Source organism: Schistocerca serialis, chromosome 2 (genome assembly GCF_023864345.2).
Source record: "Schistocerca serialis cubense isolate TAMUIC-IGC-003099 chromosome 2, iqSchSeri2.2, whole genome shotgun sequence".
Taxonomy (NCBI): Eukaryota; Metazoa; Arthropoda; class Insecta; order Orthoptera; family Acrididae; genus Schistocerca; species Schistocerca serialis.
Window position 1 is genome coordinate 158443706 of NC_064639.1, and position 23498 is coordinate 158467203.

Below are 23498 nucleotides of genomic sequence, written 5' to 3' on the forward strand. Positions count from 1 at the left end.
TAGTGATAACCACTACTATCATTGCTTCTTGGTCTTGAGTCTCCACAAATCATTTATATTATAGAATGGAAAGATATGGGCTGTGTGTGATATGTGATGATATCAAAGCCTGGAAAAGACCCTTCAGTAAAATGTTCATAATATATAACACCGTAGAATTTTGGAGTTCTAGTTTTAAAATGTCTGAGAAAATAGAACACTGAGTATGGAAGACTAAAATAAATTCTGAATTTCCTAGCATCATTTTCACAGCAAATATTGATTCACAGTGAAGAAATTCCATAATAGAAACCTGGAAACAAAATAGATTAACAACAGCATTATTTTTATGGGCGACAATAACTAACGAGATACCTATGTTACAAATGTTTTTTATTTTCTGCTGCAAATACAGAACATTGTAAGAAATATGCAATGAAGTTCTGGTGGCGTGTTATGTCCGAGTTGTTGGCTTCAGTTGCCAATGTTAGTGGCTGTATTTCCCGTAGCCTCCATAGCTTCCAGCAATGCCCCCAGAGTAGCCACCACTGTAGCCGCCGCTGTAGCCACCGCTGTAGCCACCGCCGATGGCTCCTCCGTAGCCTCCACCGTAGCCTCCACCAATGCCGCCGCCGTAGCCGCCTCCGAGACCTCCTCCGACACCAGCTCCGCCTCCCACGACGACAGGTACCGGCTGGTTGACGACGACGGGCTGTGGTACTGGTACAGGGACTGGGCTAGGGACGCTCACGGGTACTGGGACTGGCCTCTGCATGGGGACGGGGTACGGCTGTGGGACGGGCACTGGTACCGGCCTGTTGACTGGCACCGTGACAGGAACCCTGACTGGTACTGGGACAGTACGCTGCACTGGTACTGGGTACGGGATGGGCACCTGCTTGGTTATGGCAATGTTGGTTACTTGACCTCCTCCAACTGCAGAGCTGACGCCACCTCCATAGCTGCCTCCGTAGCCACCTCCATAACCACCACCAAAGCCGCCGCCATAGCCGCCTCCATAACCTCCGCTAATAGACGCACCTCCATAGCCACCCAGGGAACCAATCACTCCCCTTTTTTCCACCTGCTTCTCCTCGGCCAGAGCCAGCCCAATCAGGAACACGCACACCTGAAAATTACAGCCACAGGTATCAACAGCAAAGTCCATCTTCCTGTCAATGAGAGATACGCTTTGTGTAAGCCAGGTTGATATGCTACTACATAGTAGTATACTACGTTTTCCAACAACAACATCGTCCTGTCCAAAGTGAAACAAAAAATCTTTTAACGAAAGTGTGAAAGCGTTTGTTGTGTATGTATGGTTTCACTACATTTCAAAATCTTTTCTATTTGTTCTTTAACAGAACAGGCAGATTCATTCATTGTTTGCGTTGCTAACGCCTGACTAAAGGAATTATTACACCTCCCCCCCCCCACACACACATAATCACACATGCACACACTCTCACAGACATACATACAGTTAAAGAAAATCTTTCATTTTATAGTGTCTTTAACACTGGTTACAAACAAAGAGAAATGGTCCTTACTTGTAAATGTTTACGTTAGGGAGACGTATAATAACACTTGTCTACATGGTACCCTTCAAAAAACCTGAATGAAAACACACTCAGGAGGATTCACTCTCTCTCAAGGTCTGTCGGCACACCCCCTCCTCCACCCCTCCCCCTCCTCGGGCTTCTTGATACAACCGCTTTGAATTAAGTTCAGTCTATGAATTTGAGTTTATAACATTTGTTTAATGCCTTATTAGATTGATAATGTTACGGTACAAAATTATTCATTTTATGCAGTAAAAACAGAGTCCAATAAAAAGGGATTTATCTTCTATTATTCACCAAGAGCACCGTCGAACAGAAAGGAAACTGCCGAACCTTGAAGACCCCTGCCATTCATTGGAATCTTGTCTGTGCTTTTTTTTCTTTTTTTTGCACCATGAGATGTTTCGATTGAGATGACTCATCCAGTGTACAGTACGTTCACTTATTTCTTAGGACGGGAAAAGTTGCAGAATAGGCTGCAAATTAGGCTGAAACGAATGTTGTTAAATATGAAGAAAGGAGTGCAGTGAATAATAAACGTAAATTTACTTATCTCTAATGGATACCTGCTGATATAACTCGGCAACGAGAACAAAGTAAACGAACTTTCAGCAACAGCCCCTGCTCAGTTCTTATGGTGGTTATTTAGCAACATTTAGTGTAGGAGTATCAGAGTAGATAACTAGAATTTATCTATTAACAGTGGTAAATGGCAGGATAAAGTTCTCTCAGAATGTTCACTACTGTTCCCCGCTTAATCTAATCCAGCTCAGACCTCAACTGTAATGTCCATACTTGGTACACTATCTCAGCACTTAAAGCGAGCGTGCATCGTAATCTGTTCTCTCTTTATAAAATAATTTGTTTTCGGTTCCATTCAGAAACATTAACACACAAGTTAGTATCCAATTTACGTCTGCCTCTTAATTGTTGTTAAAACTGACTGTGTGCATCGAAGAGGTTGAATAGTGCTATGAGCGTTGACACACTACATACTAAATTATACTAAACGGAACTTAGTTGTTTGTTGCCACTGTGAGGATATCTGCTGGCTGGCATATTTTTCTATAAGAACGTATGCTGTAGATGTAAAACTGACTCGTTCAACATCGTAGCACAGGAAGGCAATACGATCAATGAACATGTAAGCGAAACACTGAATATTGGCTTTGGTATATTTCAGAGATTTATTCAGCTTATGTCCTTAGTAGGTAGTCACCTCAATACGCTGCTATAATAAGGAAATATAGTTTGTCAAACGATTCTGGTTTTGATACGTCGCAATGATTCCTTCCCTTGCTTCAAAAAGATGATTTTACAAACGATGATCAGCATGAAGTGCATCATAAAGTGAGATATGATTACCACACGCGTCTTCCCAAACTTTCGTGTATGTATTTCCGTACTGATTAACATTTACTGTGAATGAGTAATTAATATGGCACAGATACAGTCAATATGTTGCAAAATTACTAAATTTATTAACCAGTTACTCCTGCTTTATATCTTGTGCTTATTTTCATCATCAGCCAACAAATGACTGCACATTTACTATGATGAAATGCTATCTCCGAGGTTTTCTTGGAATGAAGAAACGTACGTAGTTGCAGCAAAGCCAGCACTGGGAGTTACTTAAGAAACTGGCCCAAAAATTTAATTGCATCATATATTTAATATGGTTCAAATGGCTCTGAGCCCTATGGGACTTAACTGCTGAGGTCATCAGTCTACATTTAATAGTAAAAATTAATATGAATCTGAGTGTTATCTTTCACTAATGTTTTTTTAATTCATGAACAAAGGGATCATATGCTTTCTTCTGACGGTGCTTATAAATATTACTCTTTCAGTCACTAGATAAAGATGGTCACCAAAACACAACAGAACTTGCGGAGCGGAGCTTACATGTCGAGAAGCTACTCACCAGGATCCTCATTGCTGCTGCTGAAGGTGGTACAAGTGGAGCAGGCAATGACTGATGCCACTGTGGGGTTACTGTGCGCCTTATATACACCGCCCATTTCCCCCACCCGACGGCAACTAGCGAGGTGTGTCGCGCTTTCTTAGAGCGTTACTGCAATAAGCCTAGCTTGATGATGGCTACACAGAGCGACCGTCTGTTCGACGTCGTAATGCCTAAGATCAAATGTACATAATCATTAAACACCGGATAAGAAACTTTTACAAATAATTATCTGTTTATGAAATAGACATTTCTTTACAACAACGTAGTCCTCCGATGGGGTCGTAGAAAAACGTGATTATAAGGAGGTTTTCTCATTTTCAGAACCCTTCACAATGAAAATTATTTCGTGTCTAGGTATTATGATAGTAGGATACTTTGAGAGCTGATGGAGGATTATGAAATGACACTTATAAAACGATTATGGTTCTGGCAAAAGAATGCTACTGGACACATGCGCTTCAGTACTATAGACCATTAGAAAAATATTTCACCCAATCTTTTGATTTTATATGGCTTTGGAGCAATAATGGAGCAATAATGTGTGAATACGTAAACCTGGAAGAAGCTTTCACCATCATCTTTAAATAGCATACGGTAAATCATACGGTATACAAGTACCTGACCACAATTATACTTCTACAAGAGTGCTGTAGCATCAAACCAACATACTGTCTCCCCTCTCATCTAAAATCTGAATCGTTGTAAACGATCTAATTTTATACTCTCTATTCTTTCGAACTACTGAGATGTTAAGAAGAAATTTGTTTTCTTAATAAATACTTATTAAAGCTACTTTGACATCACTAATGTGACAACTTTGACATTCGTAAGGGTAACTGGTGATGACGGGCTACAGAGCAAACAATTGTAAAGAATAAACTGAAATACAGCCAAACAATCACGTGAAATGGAAAAGAAGGAAAGGAAATAATCAGGAAAATATTGGGACTAAAATATGAGAATGGGAAATGGAAATTAAGAAGTAATAAAGAGGTTAATGAAAAAATAGAGCAAATGTCATACACGATTATGAAGAGCAGAGTTGCATTCTATGAACCCTGAATGAAGACTGAATGAAGACTGAATGAAAACAGGATAACAAAATGAATTTTATCTTTTTTGACAGAAACCCCAAAACATCAATGACGTGTATAAAAGAAGCTGAAACAGCCCTGAGGGAAATGGAAATAATGGAGGAAGTAATAGGAGGAGGAGAAAGGTTCAGAGCAAAAGTAAAAGATTTAAAGGGCTTCCAGAAGTAAACAAAGAAAAAGACAGGAGCAATATGGACAGAAGAACGAAGAGAAAACATAGGAAGAGAATGAAAAATTACTGGAAAGAAAGAAACGAGAAAAGAAGGAATACGTAAGTTATTCCATGTGCTCCTTAGTAGGCCAAACCAGTATTTTAAAAAAAAGGGGACCTCATTTTAAGGTTATCTACATGAGATCTAGATATGGATGAGATCTAGACATGCATGAGTGTGAATGAATAAGAAATACATTTTTTTGTATAGCGTGTAGATGACATATGTACTTACTGTCACCTACGGAATGCACTAACTTCTACGTAACAAATCAGTTGAAATTAGTTGCGTGCTGTTATTTACTTGCATTAATCGGCGCTTTGTCGCACCCATCAAATTCAACTTATTTCTCACCTCTTCACGAAGACCATTTCACTTTAAAACTGAGCTCCTTATTGCGTCTTTTAAAAGGACTCAATGGATGTTAAAATGCAGAGTGTTTCATTTAAGAGAAACTATGGCGGCTTCTTTTCGGTACATAAGAAGCACCTAATATGAAACAGGGACCGAAACACTCGTCATTCTGTGTACCATGACTGTTGGGAAACCAGATCATAACATCTTGCGAAGGAGTGATGCAAATACGTTTTATAGGACTCATTCGTTTGCATTTTTTCATAAAACACATTTATATTTGTAAAGTATACACTCGGTACACATTGGTACTTGTACCATATTAATGACTCAATTTGTGTGTGGAGAGAAGAAAATTTCCTTTGTGTATAGCTCCGATATTGCCTAGAAGTTCTTAAAAGATTCTCAAGAGCCCTTCGCGAGGTATACAGTGGGGGCACTAGAAGTCTTTCAAGTCTACCACGAACACTGTTTCTGTAAATTTTCTGGATAGGAGTTTGTTGTAGGAATTCTCATCGATTACCATTATTTTCGCCATAATCTTTGCTACACTTATAAGAAGACGTTACGATTGAAGCAACGTGCTTCTCACTTCCTTCTACGTCAGGCGAAAGGCCTTCTTGATAATGATACCCCTTCTTGGTAATCATACTCCTAAAGCAACCATACTCTAGTACGTGTTCGAATAACGTCTCGTATGCTCTCACCCTAAGACATACATTGTATTTTTCCCGGAATCCTCCTGAAGAATCTGCCCTCCACTCTCTACTGATTTCACGTTTTCCTTTTACCTTTCATACTGCCCTGTGGTATTACTCCGTGGTAATTAGGAGTTAAGTTTCCAGCTGCTGGCTGTTACGCACCAGCAGAGCAGCAAGTTAACAGGGCTTGCCGAAAACACTCAGAATTTTTCATGCGAAAACTCTTAGGGCTTTTTAAATAAGACAATCTTTATAGGCATTCTGCATCTTTATTCTTCACGTCCAATATTTATTTGTCAACATAGCCACAACTGTGACTAACACTTTTCTCCCAACGAGAAACCAGTTTCTTGATAGCATCGCTGTATTCCGTTTGACATTGTTGATGGAGCCACAACCTTACCTCTGCTTGCAACGCATCGTCACTACCAAGGTGAAGTCCTCGAAGATGTTCTTTAAGTTTCTGGAAACAGACGAAAATCGGGCGGGGCTAGGTCTGGACTGTACGGAGGATGATCGACGACAGTGACCTTATGACGTCGGCTTGTTGAAGACCTTGCAGCGCTCATGCGTGGTCTGACATTATCATGGTAGAGGACAGGGTGCTCCATGGGCGGGCGAATCCTTCGAAGTGGAAACTCGAGTACAGCACGATTTTTCTCACGCACCGACATAGTTGCGACCTCATACCGCCATGTCACACACTGCAATTGAGAGTCCTCTAGCAACAGACGGCTGCAAATATGTAGACGTGAAAAGTATAGACGTAGAATGTTAGCCAACGGTTATTTTGTTTCGAAACCTTTAATAGTAGTCGGAGGCATTACTTTTCAGTACGCACTAGTACACGCGTAGCTTCTTCTGTAACTTTATTTTAATTTAATTCCTTAATTCCGCCCGTGTTCTTGTAATTAAGATGTGTAAAGTGTAGACTCGCGCAGTCTGTAGAACAGCTGCCATTGATTTTGAAGAGCCAGCTACACAGCTCAGTAAGTCGTCAGCCTCCGTCAGTTAAGTATTTAGCTTTGTGTGTGTGCTTTTGTAGTTAATTCTTAAGGCTAGTAGTACTGGACGGTTAGGTGTGTGGATGCTGGTAGTTGCCGTACATCTGAAGACGCTTTTGGCTACCGTCAGCAGTCTCCTGGCTTGTGCTTCAGGGTGTAGGGTGGCGAATAATCTGATGTGTCGCATGGGTCAACTTAGGTGACTCTCGTTTCCGCGCGCAGGCCATCCTGCCGAGACTACATGTAGTGCACTCAGCGCTCATTGCTCTCGTTGCAGGGTGAGCAGCAGACGTTAACACGTTCGTGTCGCTCGAGGCGGAGAAGCAGTTTGGAGACTGGACGTCTGGCCTCCGCCTTTCTCCTTTTGAGTGCACAGACGACCGCTCCATCAGCAGGGTCCGAGAAGGCACACGCAGGCAGGAGTGTGCTGGTTACTGGGAGCTACATCGTTAGGCACGTTAGGGGGCCCATTAGGGAGATAGCGTTCGGGTGTTGAAAGAAATCCAGTGTGCGCTCGATATCTCTGTCTGGAGAGGTGTCTCATCCGAGAGGTGGAGGTGCAGTCGTCTGCAAGTTATGGCTCATGTCGGCACCGATGGCATCTTTCAAAAGTAAATTTTAACCGCAGTAAAATATCTATTGGGAAAGGTAATCAATTTCGGTCAAAATATGACCGTCTTCAGACTGTATTACACCACAATGACGGGAGCAGGTATAGTGGATCCACGAACGTCAGCTGTTTGGCCTGATCTGGTCTGGTCCGAAGATGGTCGCTATTGACTTTTGCCAATAAATATTTCATTGCCGTCAAGAGTGGTTTGATTCAATTTTAAAATATTTTAACAAGACTGCTGATATTCTCCACGAAGATTGTTTTCATAAATTACCAATGGGTTCTGAGGCCGTCTTCAGTTAATACGAGTGGCTGGCAGAAATAGTGAACAGAGATCAGAGTCTAATTTGTGGGTTGTGCACTTCAGAAATGAAGGCGGCGCTGTATAGTCAGCGTTATACCAGTTCCTTCATTCCTGCTGTAGTTCCGCAAGCGTGATGAATTTATTTATTTATTTTTGTGGGACTGTGGTGGATGTAAGACGGAAATTAACTGATGCAAAGTATATAACTGCAAATGAGTCCCATTAGAAGTGGAGTGATATGTGGAATGAGTTTCACGCTATAGTTCACGCTTCAGACGAAAAACATGCAACTTCCGTTCATTTCAAACAAAGTGGCTGTATTATTGTTGATTCCACCTCCTCAAAATACATGTGTGACGTCAAACGAAAACTGGGCACAGATCAGAGTCATCGTTATATCCATGCAGCAAGGGAGCCCACTATTTCTGTATTCATTTGGCCTTGGTTACTTGCATTTAAGGGCTAACAGCGAGTCGTGTAGCTGATCACTAATTTCTGTAATATTTTTCATAATTTATCACCATTTAGACCTTGTACCTTAGCTTCATGTCAAGGTTCTTGGTTTTGTCGTTACAGACTCGGTAATGCCTCGAAAGTGTGTGTATGTCAACATAATTGTTAGACAGTCTTTGAAAAGATATTAAATATTAAAATAAATTCACAGCAGTATTCAAAAAAGTTTAATCCATAAAAAAGTATGAAAAAACAAAACAGTATTCACTGCTAATCGATCACTCGCTATATTTTTACTTGACTTGCTTCTGTCCTTTAGGCATGTCGGACATTTTGTGGAATTTCAACTGTCACTTGAGAATGCCTATAAAGCCGAAATCACGATTGTGTGAAATAATCGAACAGTAATCTACAGTGTAATGGAGGAATTTATTTTCAATGCGGTTGCGTATGTAAGAGAAACGCCGCGAATCCGCGATTGTACTTGCGAACTCGTGTACTCGCTCTGCTTTCTGAGTGATTCCGGTCCACTTGTACCCGATAACAGACTCTAGTGGGCTCCGGTAGAGGGTCACAGGTCGAGTCTAAGGCCACACGGGGACAACGAGTTCGGACATAACGTCACAGGAATCGCTGGCGATTTTAAAGCGAGTGACGAAGCTCATCTGTGATCTCTGGTGATAAAGACTGCTGGTCTCGCTCACTATTTGCAGCACTGTTCCCAGAATTTGGGGTCCTTTTAACTGTAGCTGAATGGAGGGTCTCAACCAATCTGTCGTTTCTGTGACCGTCATGGCTGCAGATTTTTGGAACTGCGTTGCGGAGTGGAGAATTGTAGGACAGGTCAGGGGTGCACTACACGAAGGAAGCAGCATACGCGAAGTGAATGTATCAGTAAGGAGCGAGGGGTAGTTTCCCTCGCTGGATAGCAAAAGCGTTTGGCCATCTGGAGCTTTCGGAGCCGGTGGGATGACGTGGCGATGCAGAAATCGCTATTGACGTCAGCGAAGAGATACATAGGGAAAGCACATTTATTATGGAGCTAATCAAGTAACTACTATTAATAAAAATTTGCTAACAAAAGTTGTCTTGGCTACTCAGACAATGCGAATACCTTACAGGTCATAAACACAGCTTTCAGTAATTTTACTAAGCGCCGTAGTCAGCAATTGTAGGTAAGTTGTCTTTCGATCTAGTCACGCGATAGAATGTGTTATCTTACTGTTAATTGTTATCTTATAATCAGCGTGAAGAAGTACATTTTGCGGCGTTTCTTGAATAAATGCTGCATAATGGCATACCGTGTAAAAATTATTTGCACAAAAATGTCCTCCAGCCCCTTTAAGTGAAACATAGACAGCAGTATTCCGCTTTCAGAATCCGACGGCGCTGCTACGGTTCCGCAAGGCGAGAGCATCTCCACATAACAGGTAGGAAGAATTCCTACGCGGCAGCTCACTAAGTCAGTTCAAGGACTGACTGGCTTAATTATCGCAAAACTCGGATGGGAAAGCTTGACCAGTTATAATGTAGGCCCCTTATACCACCATCTACGGACTCACTGACTAAACTGCGACATCTCTAGGGTTTTATTACGAACATGGGGTTCTTGCACAGAGAACCATATAGTCGAAGTATTCCTAACAAAGTTGCTGAATTCCTGAATTTACTGCATAGCAGGGCAGCCGTCAGGCTGATATTAGAAACGAGATGTGGCTGAACCACAAAGCAGAAAGTTCAGAAGCATTTAACAAGGTGCGCAACGTATATACAAAACACCGGTTACACGCCATATGATTGGTAGTGTTCATAGCAGTTGACAAAAATATTGTGCCTATTAAGTCGAAACTGAGTCTAACTGTGAAGTCATCTGGACTCGTGTAACAGTCCGATGTGAACTCAATTTAATAACTGGAAGTTTTTGAGGGCCACACGATTCCCCCGTGACAGTTTTAAAATTTTTCAAAGAAAGACTACTTTCATTAGCTCGGAAATACCCAGTTCATTAAATATTAGCTGGACGTGACTTTAACCTACAAAGTATAGACTGGGACGTTTATGAAACCATTGCGGGTGGAAGGGACAGGCAGTCTTGTGCACCTTTCGAATACGCTTGCCGAAAATAATCTCTAGGTTCTAGTTCGACAGTCCCCACCTCACAGCAATATTTTAAACGTTGTATCTTCAAATAGGCCTGACATCATCGATCGGTGTCAGTGCAGAGACAGTGATCATAACGTCTTCATAGTTACGATGGTTACTAAAGTTAATAAATCCATCAAGAATGCCAGAATGTGGTTTTTTTTTTTTTTTTTTTTTAGAGAGAGAGCAGACAAGCGATTGCTGGCATCGTTCTTAGAAACCGTACGGACGATATTTAGTTTTAACACATGTGCCGCAGAGGAATTACGAGAACAGATTGAACGGATTGTAAATCGCGCCCTGGAGAGGTATGTTCCTGGTAAGTGGGCTACGGGAAGAAAGGACCCAACGTGGTTTAATAACAAAATTCGGAAATTGCTGAGGAAGTGCAGACTGTTTGATTCTCGGCTCGAAAACGAACGCGCAAATGGCGACATTAAAAAGCAGATAGATATTCGTGCGTCTGTAAAGGTTCGATGCCCAAAGCATTCAGCTACCACCTAATACCTTAGCAAAAGATCAAACCAAGGACCTGAGAAAATTCTGGTATTACGTAAAGTTGCTAAGTGGGCCGAAAACTTCTATCAAGTCACTCGCTGACCAGTCTGATATGGCAACAGAAGACAGCAAAAGAGAGCCCGAGTTTTAAATTTGGCTTTCAAGAAATAATTCCCGCAGACGGATCGTACAAATATAACGTCGTCTGACCATCGTGTAGACATCCCATAGAGGGATGTAGCAACAGGAATCCCTGGTGTAGAAAAGAAAGTGAAAGTGTTGGTATCCCAATTCGGGTTTAAGGGAGTACTTCATGGCATCGGCCCCTTACGTAACTTGTTTTTACTGCGGATCTCTCGCCCAGTGCAATGTCCCAAGCGACTGGAGAAAATCTCAGGTGATTCCTGAATACAAAAATGGGTTATGAACGAACCTGCAAAGTTACAAAACAGTATCCTTAATATTGGTCTGCTGCAGAATTCTTGAACATGTACTGTGTTCGAATACAGTAAGCTTCTGTCCATAAATCCTCTCTCTCTTAGAAAGCATCGCTCTCACGAAATTTAGCTTTCCCCTTTCTCACATGATATACTGCGAACAAATGATGAAGGGCGACAGGCAAATTCCATACACCCATATTCCTACAAAGCGTTTGACGCGGTGCCCTACTGCAGAGTGTTAATTTGTTAATTTGTTAACGAGAATACGGAATAGGATTCCACATACGTGAGTTAGCTGGAAGACTTTCTGAGCATAACACCAGTATGTTGTTCTCTACGGCGAGTATTCTTCAGAGACTAGGTTATAATCGTAAGTGTCCCAGGAAAGTGTGATAGGACCGCTCTTATATTATATACACATACGTGAGCTAATGAACATTGTCGGCAGCGATCTGCGGCTTCCTGTGATGGCGCTGGGGCTTATGTGTCATCGTTGAGGGACTGTAGAAGGATAAAAAATGACACAGAAAGATCTTAGTTGGTGTGGTTAATGCTTTAAATGCAGGCCAATGTTAGGTAATCCATTTGAATGGGAAAAATAGACCCGTAAAGTTCGAATGCAGCACTGCTTGGCGCAACTACGTCGAATAAATGTCTTTGTGTGACGTTGCAGAGCGATACAAAACGGAACGGGCGCCTAAGGATGGTAGTAACATGTTGACATTTTTAAAAATATCGTGATTACGATTAATCGATATTTTAAAAAGTCCGTTATGGCACTCGATACACTGAAAGTATTGATGTATCGGTATATCGACGTGCAGCCCTATAAAAGTATTGGCTGTATATTTAAGTATTGATCTATTATTATATATTCAGTACATCAACACGCTAGCAGTCTGCCTGTCCCTCTCAGAGCGAGTACCGAAAGGAAAACGATGCATATTCACACTTGGCGACAACGACTTTGCTATCAATGGTAACTGCACGTAAGTGGCACGTTAAATGGCGTCCGACGGATCCGTCGTTAGGTTTCGTCACACATCGGATCTGTCGGGAGCACTTCATGTCGACATCCCTTTTTTTTCATTTCTGTTAACACCAGCGACGTAGCAGCTGTAGTGTCAAAATTGTATGGTGAAGTTAAACATTGTAGCTTCTGTTGGTAGCGCCAATTACATTAGCATATTCCCTCACACGTATCCGCCCATCGCGAAGACCAACCTTCTCATTTAGATTTTTGTTCGTCATTGTCAGCAAATGTTTTTGAAGAATGCTGATGCTAAGAAATAGTACACTAGTTGCATTAAATATTGTTTTTTAACGCAACTGGTGTGCTATTTCCTCACATTGGAAATCATGTTATTCTGTTCATATCACCACTCCCACTTCACATCGGAAATTTTGTTATTCCATTCTCACCACCACCCACAAAGTACAATCGAACTTCTCCTTTGTATCACTTGTATTTGCTTCAAGCAGTCAAGCAGAAAGACTGGACGTGACGAAAGCTCAAAAAGTAGTCACAAAGTGAAAATAAAATTATGTTCTACTACAATTTCAAAAGAACAAATTTAAATATTTACCGAAAATTGAGAAAAAATTATAATATATGAATAAATTTCGACCCTCAATATTACCATTTTAATATCGATATATCGTGGAAAAAATGTCGCAGCTGTATATAAATATTTTTTGGATAATATATCGATATACAATATTGTATCAACAGCCCTAGACGGTAGCAGCAGGAAACTCGTCTTACTGGGAGAATTTTAGAAATATGGTTCATGTAAATTATAGATTTCAGCGATCAGTCATCCTTTTTAAATTTTACTGGCAGAGCTAGAAGCTAGCCATTCTCAATACACTATTATTTTCGCTAAATGCATGTAATTGCTCGGGCTTCATCGACAGTTCATTGAATACTACCACTGATCCTTGAAATCTATCATTTACAAGTCAATATAACAGTGGCTGAGAGTAACAGCTTTGTAATGGAAGGTAACCTGATGAATATGGTTCATGTGTTAGGGAGACCAAGCCAGTGGATAGAAAAATGGTAAGGCGACCGCTCGCATTAAGCGGAAAATCCGGGTTTGAGTCCCGATCCGGTACAAATTTTCAATCTCGTCATTCCATTGTACAGCTGATGGATGTCATTACTCGCAGTTGTGAATAGATTTAATGTGTTCTTACTGATAGGTTTGATCAATACGCGTGTATTAAATTTGGGAATACCTGGAGTGAAGGCGATGTTCTTTTTTCGGAACACTATTAAGAAAATTTAAAGAATGGCATTTGAAGCTGATTGCAGAACGATTCTACTGCCGCAAAAGTACATTTCACGCAAGGGCCAGGACAATAGGATAATAGAAACTGGATATCGTAAAGAGGTATTTTTTTTCCTTCCTCTCCTTGTGAATGGAACAAGGAAGGAAATTATTGATAGTGTGACAGGACACCCTCCATCACGTACCATACGGTGAGTTGCGTGTGTATATGTAGATGTAGATGTAGATTTGCATGATGTGAAACTGTCAGAAGTTTTCCACTAATTCCTGTAAATGGATGCCATCCGTTTCTTTCTCTTTTATGACCATTATCGTTCGTTTATTCGACCAGCTTGTACAGCGTTACACGCAGCACGCTACCTAGTGAGAAAAGGTGGTTCAGACCCGGTTAGTACTCACGAGGCAGATTAACGACCTTGTCTGGTGCTCTGTTCAGGCTGATTGTGGTTTTTAGACCATGTCTCATACTCGTTAAGCGAATTATTGTCTGCTCCCCAATTTCTGCCACAGAAAATATGATACACAAAGAGGTAAAATGCGATGACACCCAAGGAAAAAAATTTACACAATTTACAGACAGGTGGCGCGTGACTGCATGCCTTTCCTTCTGTAAACCGTTTGCATATGGACCGTGCTTTCGGACGTCAACGTTGGGCGTGTCGAGTTAACCGCGCAGCTGAACCAGAGATGTTGATCAGAGAGGTTGACTTAGCTTTGTCAGCGTAAGTCAAAGAGTAGCAATTGCAGAGTGTGCTTGGCTTAAAAAGGATGAAAGTTGGCCTGCTGTGTAGTAGAGGCAGCATTATTAAAAAAGGATTTTCTAATAATAAGTTTTGATGGTCAGAGGAAGGCAATGGCAAACCACCTCCACTAGGATCTTGCCTGGTACGGCGGTGCGGGAATCCCGCATCGTTCCCCTACGCTCTCTCACGGAGTATGGAACATCATCATCATCATCAAGTTTTGATGAAAGATACTGAGCAAATAAGATTACATTAATGAAAGAAAGACAAAAGGCAAATTTTAACGTAAGCTAGTTTTTTATATTTGTAACTGCATAGCTTCTTATTGTTAGAACACTGCGTATGGTTGAAGTTTGCTGTAGAAATTTTGTAATGAGGCATGTGGTCCTGTCTTATACTTGAAACAAGTGTCTAGGGAGGCAATTATACACAGGAGAGTTACTAAGAAATATCTTGCTAAAATGACTAGGTGTGAGAACTTTATGAAGAAAGTTTGTTGTCATTATGGCTTAATGAAACAGTTAAATTTGGCATCTTTCTACTCATTTATCAGTCGTTAAGTTTGGTTCTCCATTTTCATTTACTTTTATGACTCTGCACATTCGCGTTCCACATCGCGATTGGTGTACTGAAAAGCATTTATGAAAGCTGGTAAGATGCCGTCTTGCATTGCACATGGTAAGTATGGGTACTAGTAGTAATGGGCAGCCCAGGTGGCTGACTAGTGGGACAAGGATATAATGTAGAACAAAGTGGGGATTATATCACAATGTTAGAAGTAGTCACAATCAAGCTACAGTAGCCCATTACAAACAGTATTGTAAGGTGCTTAAAAATGTTATCAGGAAGGCAAAGAGTACGTGGTATGCAAGTAGAATTGCTAATTCACAGGACAAAATTAAAGCCATATGGTCAGTTGTGAAGGAAGCGTCTGGCCAGCAGCACAAGGTTAGTTCGCAGTAAAAATATTTTTGTTACTGATATATCAGATATAGGCCTATGTACAGTATTTAACAATCATTTTCTGAGCATTGCTGGTGAATTAAATAAAAATTTAGTTTCTACAGAAAATCATATAACTCTCTTGGCAAATGCCTTTAGGAGATTGATGTCTGAAATACTCCTCTGCGATACAGGCAAGAGGGAGATTGAGTCAATAGTTAAATCACTGAAGAATAAGGACTCTCATGGTTATGATGGAGTGTCTAGCAGAATATTAAAGTACTGTGCTGCAAACAGCCATATTTGTAATTTTTCGTTTAGGAATGGTCAGTTTCCTAAAATATTAAAGTACTCATTAGTAAAGCTGCATTATAGAAATGGATAAAGGGATAATGTAGATAATTTTAGACCTATTTCTATGCCATCAGTGTTTGCAAAAGTTATTGAAAAGGCTATGTATGTAAGGATATATGACCATTTTATATCACACCATTTGCTATCAAATGTACAGTTCGGCTTTAGAAGTCGTTTAACAACTGAAAATTCTATATTCTCTTTTCTCTGTGAGGTACCGGATGGGTTAAACAAAAGGTTTCGAACGATTGGCATATTTTTTGATTTAACTAAGGCATCTGATTGTGTTGATCACAAAATACTGCTCCAGAAGTTGGACCATTATGGAATATGGGGAGTAGCTCACAATTGGTTCACGTCTTACTCTAGCAACAGGCCGCAAAAGGTCATTATTCACAATGTTGATAACGGCTGTGATGTGGGGTCCGAGTGGGGTAATGTCAAGTGGGGGGTGCCCCAGGGATCAGTGTTGGGGCCACTCCTGTTCCTTATTTATAAAAATGATATGCCCTCTAGTATTACAGGTAACTCCAAAATATTTCTGTTTGCTGATGACACTAGGTTGCTAGTAAAGGATGTTGTGTGCAACATTGGCTCGGTTTCAAATAGTCCAGTACATGACCTCAATTCATGGCTTGTAGAAAATAAACTAACGCTAAATCACAGTAAGACTCAGTTTTTACAGTTTCTAACACACAATTCAACAAAACCTGACGTTTTAATTTCACAGAATGGGCATATGATTAGTGAAACTGAACACTTCAAATTTCTAGGTGTTCAGATAGATAGTAAGCTGTCGTGGAAAGCCCACATTCAGAATGTTGTTGAAAGACTTAATACTGCCATTTATACTATTCGAACGGTATCAGAAGTGAGTCATCGTTCGACACGAAAATTAGTCTACTTTCCTTATTTTCATTCGCTATTGTTGTATGGTATTACATTTTGGGATAGCGCTTCTCATTCTAAATGGATATTTTTGGCTGAGAAACGGGCGGTTCGGGCTGTAAGTGGTGATAGTTCACGAACCTCTTGTCTACGTCTGTTCACGAGTCTAGGTGTTTTGACATTGGCCTCTCAATACGTATATTCTTGATTGTCGTTTCTTGTTACCAATATTAGTTTATACCCAAGAATAAGCAGCTTTCACTCGGTTAATACTCGGCAGAAATCAAACCTGCATTTGGATCGGACTTCCTTAACTCTTGTGCAAAAAGGTGTGCAGTATACTGCTGCATCCATTCACTCGAATTCAAAAATCTTAGCAGTAATCCACGCGCTTTCAAATCGAAACTGAAGAGTTTCCTCCTGGGTCACTCCTTCTATTCTGTCGAGCAGTTCCTTGAAAAATTAATGTGATTTTTATTGTATTGCTGATAGCGTTTACTTAAACTTATGGACTGATTTTTTAAGGTTCGTGAACATTTATTTTTATCTGTTATTACGTTTATGTTGTAATTTCATGTACTGACACGTTCCATGACCTTGGAGATTTGCTCCTCAATTTGGTCCTACGGAACGTGAGGAGTAAATAAGATAAATAAAAAACAAGACGGATTTCACCTGAGTCGTGTTCGCTGTGATATTTGGTATTTGCCTCTTGTATTTCTGTGAAGAAGATCTCGACAATGGAGTGTGAGTTGGCCGTTGAGCTAAAATCTCCGACACTCGTAGCACTCATTAGGTTTTCCCACGAGAGCTATGATAGTTGCCCACATTGGTCGTCGGCCACTGGAGTCACGACGCCCGCGTTTTCGAGCTGGTGTAATTCGTCTCGTAATTTGTCTTTCATGACCTACGAAACATTTCTGGATTTGAGAAAGTGTGGGCGGGCTGTGAGGAGAAAGTCGATATGCACTTCGAAATTGGCAACGCCAGAGGTGGGACGCTCGAAAACAGATGTGAACTTCTCCAGCAGGGGTTTACATAAGAGTTTGTGTTCATTGAATGAATGGTACTTCTGTAGCATGGATCTCGAGTACGAGAAAGGGGAATACGTTCATCCCATCATCGTTGCCAGCTGAATTGTGCCTCTCAGGGATACGGGGAAAACAATGATTTTCAACAAATTTACAACAAAAAGCACAAAATACAGCATCTCACTAGGTACTGATACAGAGGCTTAACAGAGCCGCTACCTAAAAGTAGTCCGACTGTGTCTACTTGTAGTAACATCACTAGAAGCTTCGCAGGAAAATACATTTCTATGCAAATAATCCAAGTCCGAGAATGTCGTCCAGGTTAGGTTCAACACAGGCACAGAAAAATCTATCATCAGCATCGTCTACGTTCACAAAAGGAACGACGATGACAGTTGGCAACAGCGGCGTTGGTCTCTACGATAGGCTTCGAGGGCGTCCTGAGAAGATGAGGTGAGTAACGCCCAACTAGAGACCAGGAGACGCTCTAGAAACCGGAAGAACTGGCTCGTGTAGTCCACACACCGGCCTCAAAAGCTGCCAGTGGCGTAATGCTCGTGATACTAATTTCTTGTCTCGATTTGTATGAACGTGAATAGGTCCCTCGAAAGGGGCAGCCTCTACCAGCGCTGGTCCTGCAACCTATTTTCAGGTCGAGACTGCGACATGGACAGTTCAAGATGCTCTGGCATGCAGGGGCCATGTAGACTGCACGCATGTCCAAGGTGCTGCCACGTCCTTTTTCTTAAATCTCCAATATACTACTCAAGAAGCTTACTGCGTCGCTGGGGCTGAACTGCCAACAGCTACAGGTGTGTATTCAGGCATCACTCATCGTGATCCGCCTCAGACAAGGGACTGCGACCCCTAGCAGACTCTTACGTGTTATATTACACTTTTCTTAATATACACTGCTATAACTAAATGATATATGCTGTTGCTAGTTGGGATAACCAGATGATCTTTAACTGTGTGTTTTTTCCTTTTTTTGTTTGTGTCGATAGGAATTTCACGTTGGTAACTTGTGTCTCCCGTCATTGAATCGCCCTGGTGCACTAAATCACATTAATGTGCTTTACTTGAAAACGACCATAAACGGAACTTAGAGAGTCATAACAAACTTATTCAGGAACAAAACAGCTTAACTGGATAGCAAGGTCTATTCCTGATTCGTTTTACATAGAGTAAATAAGCAGTAATAATGTCGGGAGGTACTGCACGTTTTTCATTGTATCCCAGCAACCTCTTCAACGTAATTCCGGCTATTGCGTACCAAGAGAGCTAACATATACATCGATACATTGTGTAAGTTCACGTGTTTTCTCAAGTATGGTATCTTAAGAGCTTACCAGTATCTGCAGATTCGCATCAACGAATTCCGATTGACACTTCGTGTGGATCACTGCTTGTTCTTGTCTCTGTTATCTTCTGCATGATCTCTCGTACCTGTTATTAATTCTTAACACTTTTACTGTAGTTCATATGTTTAACAATTACCTAGATATCAGCACTTCTACTGCTGTTTTCGCGTTTTAAGTAAACGTAGATCAGTGCCTCGAAGAATAAAATACTCAGAGAAAACTACAATTGTGCGGCATCATTCAGCTACTTACTAACAGCATCCATATTTTTAGATACATCGACGAGATAACGACAGTGTCGCGTTAAGAGTTTTGTCTTTATGATGTAAGAATGCGTCATTGGCAATAAATCAATGAATACCGTCTGAACAAGATACTCAACTTTACCTTTATGTGGTCTTAGTTCATAATAAGGCGTGTTTTAATATACGTAACATTTCGGAAAACATTGTAAATAGTTTTCAAGGCAATTTCGTCATTGTAATTATCTATGTTTGGCTTTGAGACTGCACAGTTACGAATTATTAAGCAAGCAACTTGCAAGAGCCACTTTTAATCAAATCATAACCATTTGTAAGAGGATATAAAATGAACACCAACAAAAGCAAAGCGAGGATAATGGAATGTAGTCGAATTAAATCAGGTGGTGCTGAGGGAATTAGATTACGAAATCAGACACTTAAAACAGTAGATGTATATTGCTATCTGGGAAGCAAAATAACTGGAGATGGTTGAAATGGAGAGGATATAAAATGTAGACTGCATCTGGCAAGGAAAGCGTTTCTGAAGAAGAGAAATTTGTTAACATTTAGTATAGGTTTAAGTGTGAGGAGGTATTTTCTGAAAGTATTTGTGTGAAGTGTATCCATGTATGGATGATGGACGATAAATAGTTTAGTCAAGAAGAGAACAGAAGCTTTCGAAATTTCGTGCTACAGAAGAAAGCTGAAGATGAAATGGGTGGATCACGTAACTAATGAGGAGGTACTGAATAGAATCGGCGAGAACAGGAATTTGTGGCAGAAGCTGACTAAAAGAAAGGATCGGCTGGTAGGACTTTCTGAGGCATCAAGGGATCACCAGTTAATATTGCAGGGAAGCGTGGAGGGTAAAAATTGTAGAGTGAAACATAGAGATGAAAACACTAAGCAGATTCCGAAGGATGTAGATTGCAGTACTTACTCGGACATGAAGAAGCTTGCCCAACATAAAGCAGCATGGAGAGCTGCATCAAACCAGTCTCTGGACTGAAGACCACAAGAATTTACATGATATTGCTTTTACCAAATGCTCACAATAATGATGGCACAGAAAAATCAAACTTCATTGCACTAGTGGCTGCATTTAGAAACTCACTTTTATTCCCGATGGTTACAGAAACTGTAAGAGACACGAGCTAGAATCATCAGCGGTATGACACCCTGAACTTCGGATATGGCTATTCTGAACTTCCACATTTGGCTGGACTGAGCCTAACAACCGGTTACCATGCTAGTTTTTTCTTTTTTCTTTTTTTCTTTTTTTGTAACGAGAGAATTTTTCTATTGTATTCTTGGCTAATGAGAACACTATAATGTGTTTTTACCGCTCACATGAAGAGTGCTTATATATGAATTAATTTAGCTTCGAAACAAATTAATAATGTTACCGAAGTTTGCATAGCATCATTAAATATTTTCGAATTTTTGTATTGCACCACTGCAAACATAAACGTAAAGAGGTAAATACTATCTGGTGATAACCATTGCTGTCGTTTCTTCTTAGTTTTGAGTCTTCACAAATCATCTATATTGTAGAATTGAGAGATATAGGCTGTGTATGGCATGTGCTGAAATCACAGACTGGAAAAGACCCTTCAGTAAAATGTTCATAATTTATAACATCACAGAATTTTGGAATTCTAGTTTTAAAATGTTCTGTCTCAGAAAATAGAACACTGATTATGGAAGACAAAAAGAAATTGTCTGAATTGCCAAGCATCATTTTCACAGCAGATATTGATCCACAGTGAAGAAATTCCATAATATAAACCTGGAAACAAAATACATTCTCAACAGCATTATTTTTAATGGGCTATAATGAGTAACGAGATATCTATGTTACAAATGCTTTTTATTTTCTGCTGCAGTTACAGAACATTGCAAGAAATATGCATTGAATCTCTGGTGGTGTATTTTGTCTGAGTTGTTGGTTTAAGCTGCTGATGTTAGTGGCTGTATTTCCCGTAGCCTCCATAGCCTCCAGCAATGCCCCCAGAGTAGCCACCACTGTAGCCACCGCTGTAGCCACCGCTGTAGCCACCGCCGATGGCTCCTCCATAGCCTCCACCGTAGCCTCCACCAATGCCGCCGCCGTAGCCGCCTCCGAGACCTCCGCCGACACCAGCTCCTCCTCCCACGACGACAGGTACCGGCTGGTTGACGACGACGGGCTGTGGTACTGGTACGGGGACTGGGCTAGGGACGCTCACGGGTACTGGGACTGGCCTCTGCACGGGGACAGGGTACGGCTGTGGGACGGGCACTGGTACCGGCCTGTTGACTGGCACTGTGACAGGAACCCTGACTGGTACTGGGACAGTACGCTGCACTGGTACTGGGTACGGGATGGGCACCTGCTTGGTTATGGCGATGTTGGTTACTTGACCTCCTCCAACTGCAGAGCTGACGCCACCTCCGTAGCCACCTCCATAACCACCACCAAAGCCGCCCCCATAGCCGCCCCCGTAACCTCCGCCAATAGACGCGCCTCCATAGCCACCCAGGGAACCAATCACACCCCTTTTTTCTACCTGCTTCTCCTCGGCCAGAGCCAGTCCGAACAGGAACACGCACACCTGAAAATGACATCAACAGGTATCAACAGCAAAGTCCATCTTCCCTCAATGAGAGATACGTTTCGGTATGCTACTGCATAGTAATTTTTAATAATATTAAACGTTTTCCAACAACAACCTGTCCAAAACGAAACAAAAAATGTTTTAACGTAAGTGTGAAAACGTTTGTTGCGCATTTTTGGTTTCACTACATTTCAAATTCATTTCCATTTGTTCTTTAGCAGAACAGGCAGTTTCATTCGTTGTTTGCGTTGCTAACGCCTGACTAAAGGAATTATTACACCCACCCACACAGATAATTACACATACACACACACACACACACACACACACACACACATAATTACACACACACACACACACACACACTCACACATAGAGTTGAATGACTCTTTCATTTGACAGTGTCTTTAACGTTGGGTAGAAACATAGAGCAATGGTCCTTACTTGTAAATATTTACGTTAGGGAAGCCTACAACAACACCTGTCTACGTGGTACCTTTCAACAAACCTGAATAAAACAAATTCTGGAGGAGTAACTCAAGGTCTGTCGGCACCTCCCCCTCCCATCCTTCCCCCCCCCCCCCCACTCCCACCATCTGCTGGACTTCTTGATACAACCGCTATGAATTAAGTTCAGTCTATGAATTTGAGTTTATAACATTTGTTGTATGCCTTATTAGATTCATAATGTTACAGTACAAAATTATTCACTTTTATGCAGTAAAAACAGAGGCCAATAAAAAGGGATTTGTCTTCTGTTATTCACCTAGAACACCGTCTAACAGGAAGGGAACTGTCTCACCTTGAAGACCCCTGCCATTCATGGGAAACTTGTCTGTGCTACTTTTTTTTGTGCTATGCGATGTTTTGATTTAGATGACTCATCCAGTGTAAGTACTTTCACTTATTTATTGGGACGCAAAAGGTTGCAGAATAGACTCAAAATAAGACTGAAACGAATGTAAATTTACTTATATCTAATGGAAATAATTAACCTGCTCATATAACTCGGCAACAAAAGCAAAGTAAACGAATCTTCAGCAATAGCCCCTGCTGAATTTTTATAGTTGTTATTTAGCAACATTTAGTGTAGAAGCATCAAAGTAGACTTTAATATTGTTGGACAACAAGGATTTTTCTATTAACAGGAGTAAATGGTAGGATAGAGTTCACACAAAATGTGCACTCCTGTGCTCTGCTTAATCTAATGCGGCTCAGACCTTAGGTGTAATGTCTATACTTGGCGCGCTGTCTCAGCATTTAAAGCGAGCGTGAATCGTAAACTGTTCTTCCCTTATAAAATAATTTGTTTTCGGTTCCATTCAGAAACATTAACACTCAAGTTAAAATGCAGTTTAAATACGCCCCTTAAATATTGTTAAAACCGATTGTGAGCATCTGAGAGGTCGTATGGTGCTACGAGCGTCGACATTCTATAAAATGAACTATACTAAACGGAAGTTAGTTGTTTGTTGCCACTGTGAGGAAATCTGTTTGCTGCCATATTTTTCTTTGAGAAACTATGCTGTGTATGTAAAACTGACTCGTTCAGAATCATAGCAGAGGACTGTAATATCATCAATGAACACGTAAGGAAACATGAAATATCGGCTTTGGTATATTTCAGTGATAGTTATATTCAGCTTATGATCCTGAGTAGGTAGTCACCACAATACGCTGTTTGTCAAACGATTCAGGTTTCGATACGTCACAATGATTCCTTC

General features: G+C 40.9%; 1 protein-coding gene across 1 annotated transcript in view; it reads right to left on the reverse strand.

The window, feature by feature from the left end:
- LOC126455821 (uncharacterized) overlaps nucleotides 1-23498 on the reverse strand; it is a 184189-nt gene that overhangs the window by 21352 nt on the left and 139339 nt on the right. Inside the window, exon 8 of the mRNA XM_050091583.1 lies at nucleotides 21258-21549. Within this exon, the coding sequence (XP_049947540.1) occupies nucleotides 21258-21549 (292 nt within the window). The remainder of the gene's footprint in view (nucleotides 1-21257; nucleotides 21550-23498) is intronic.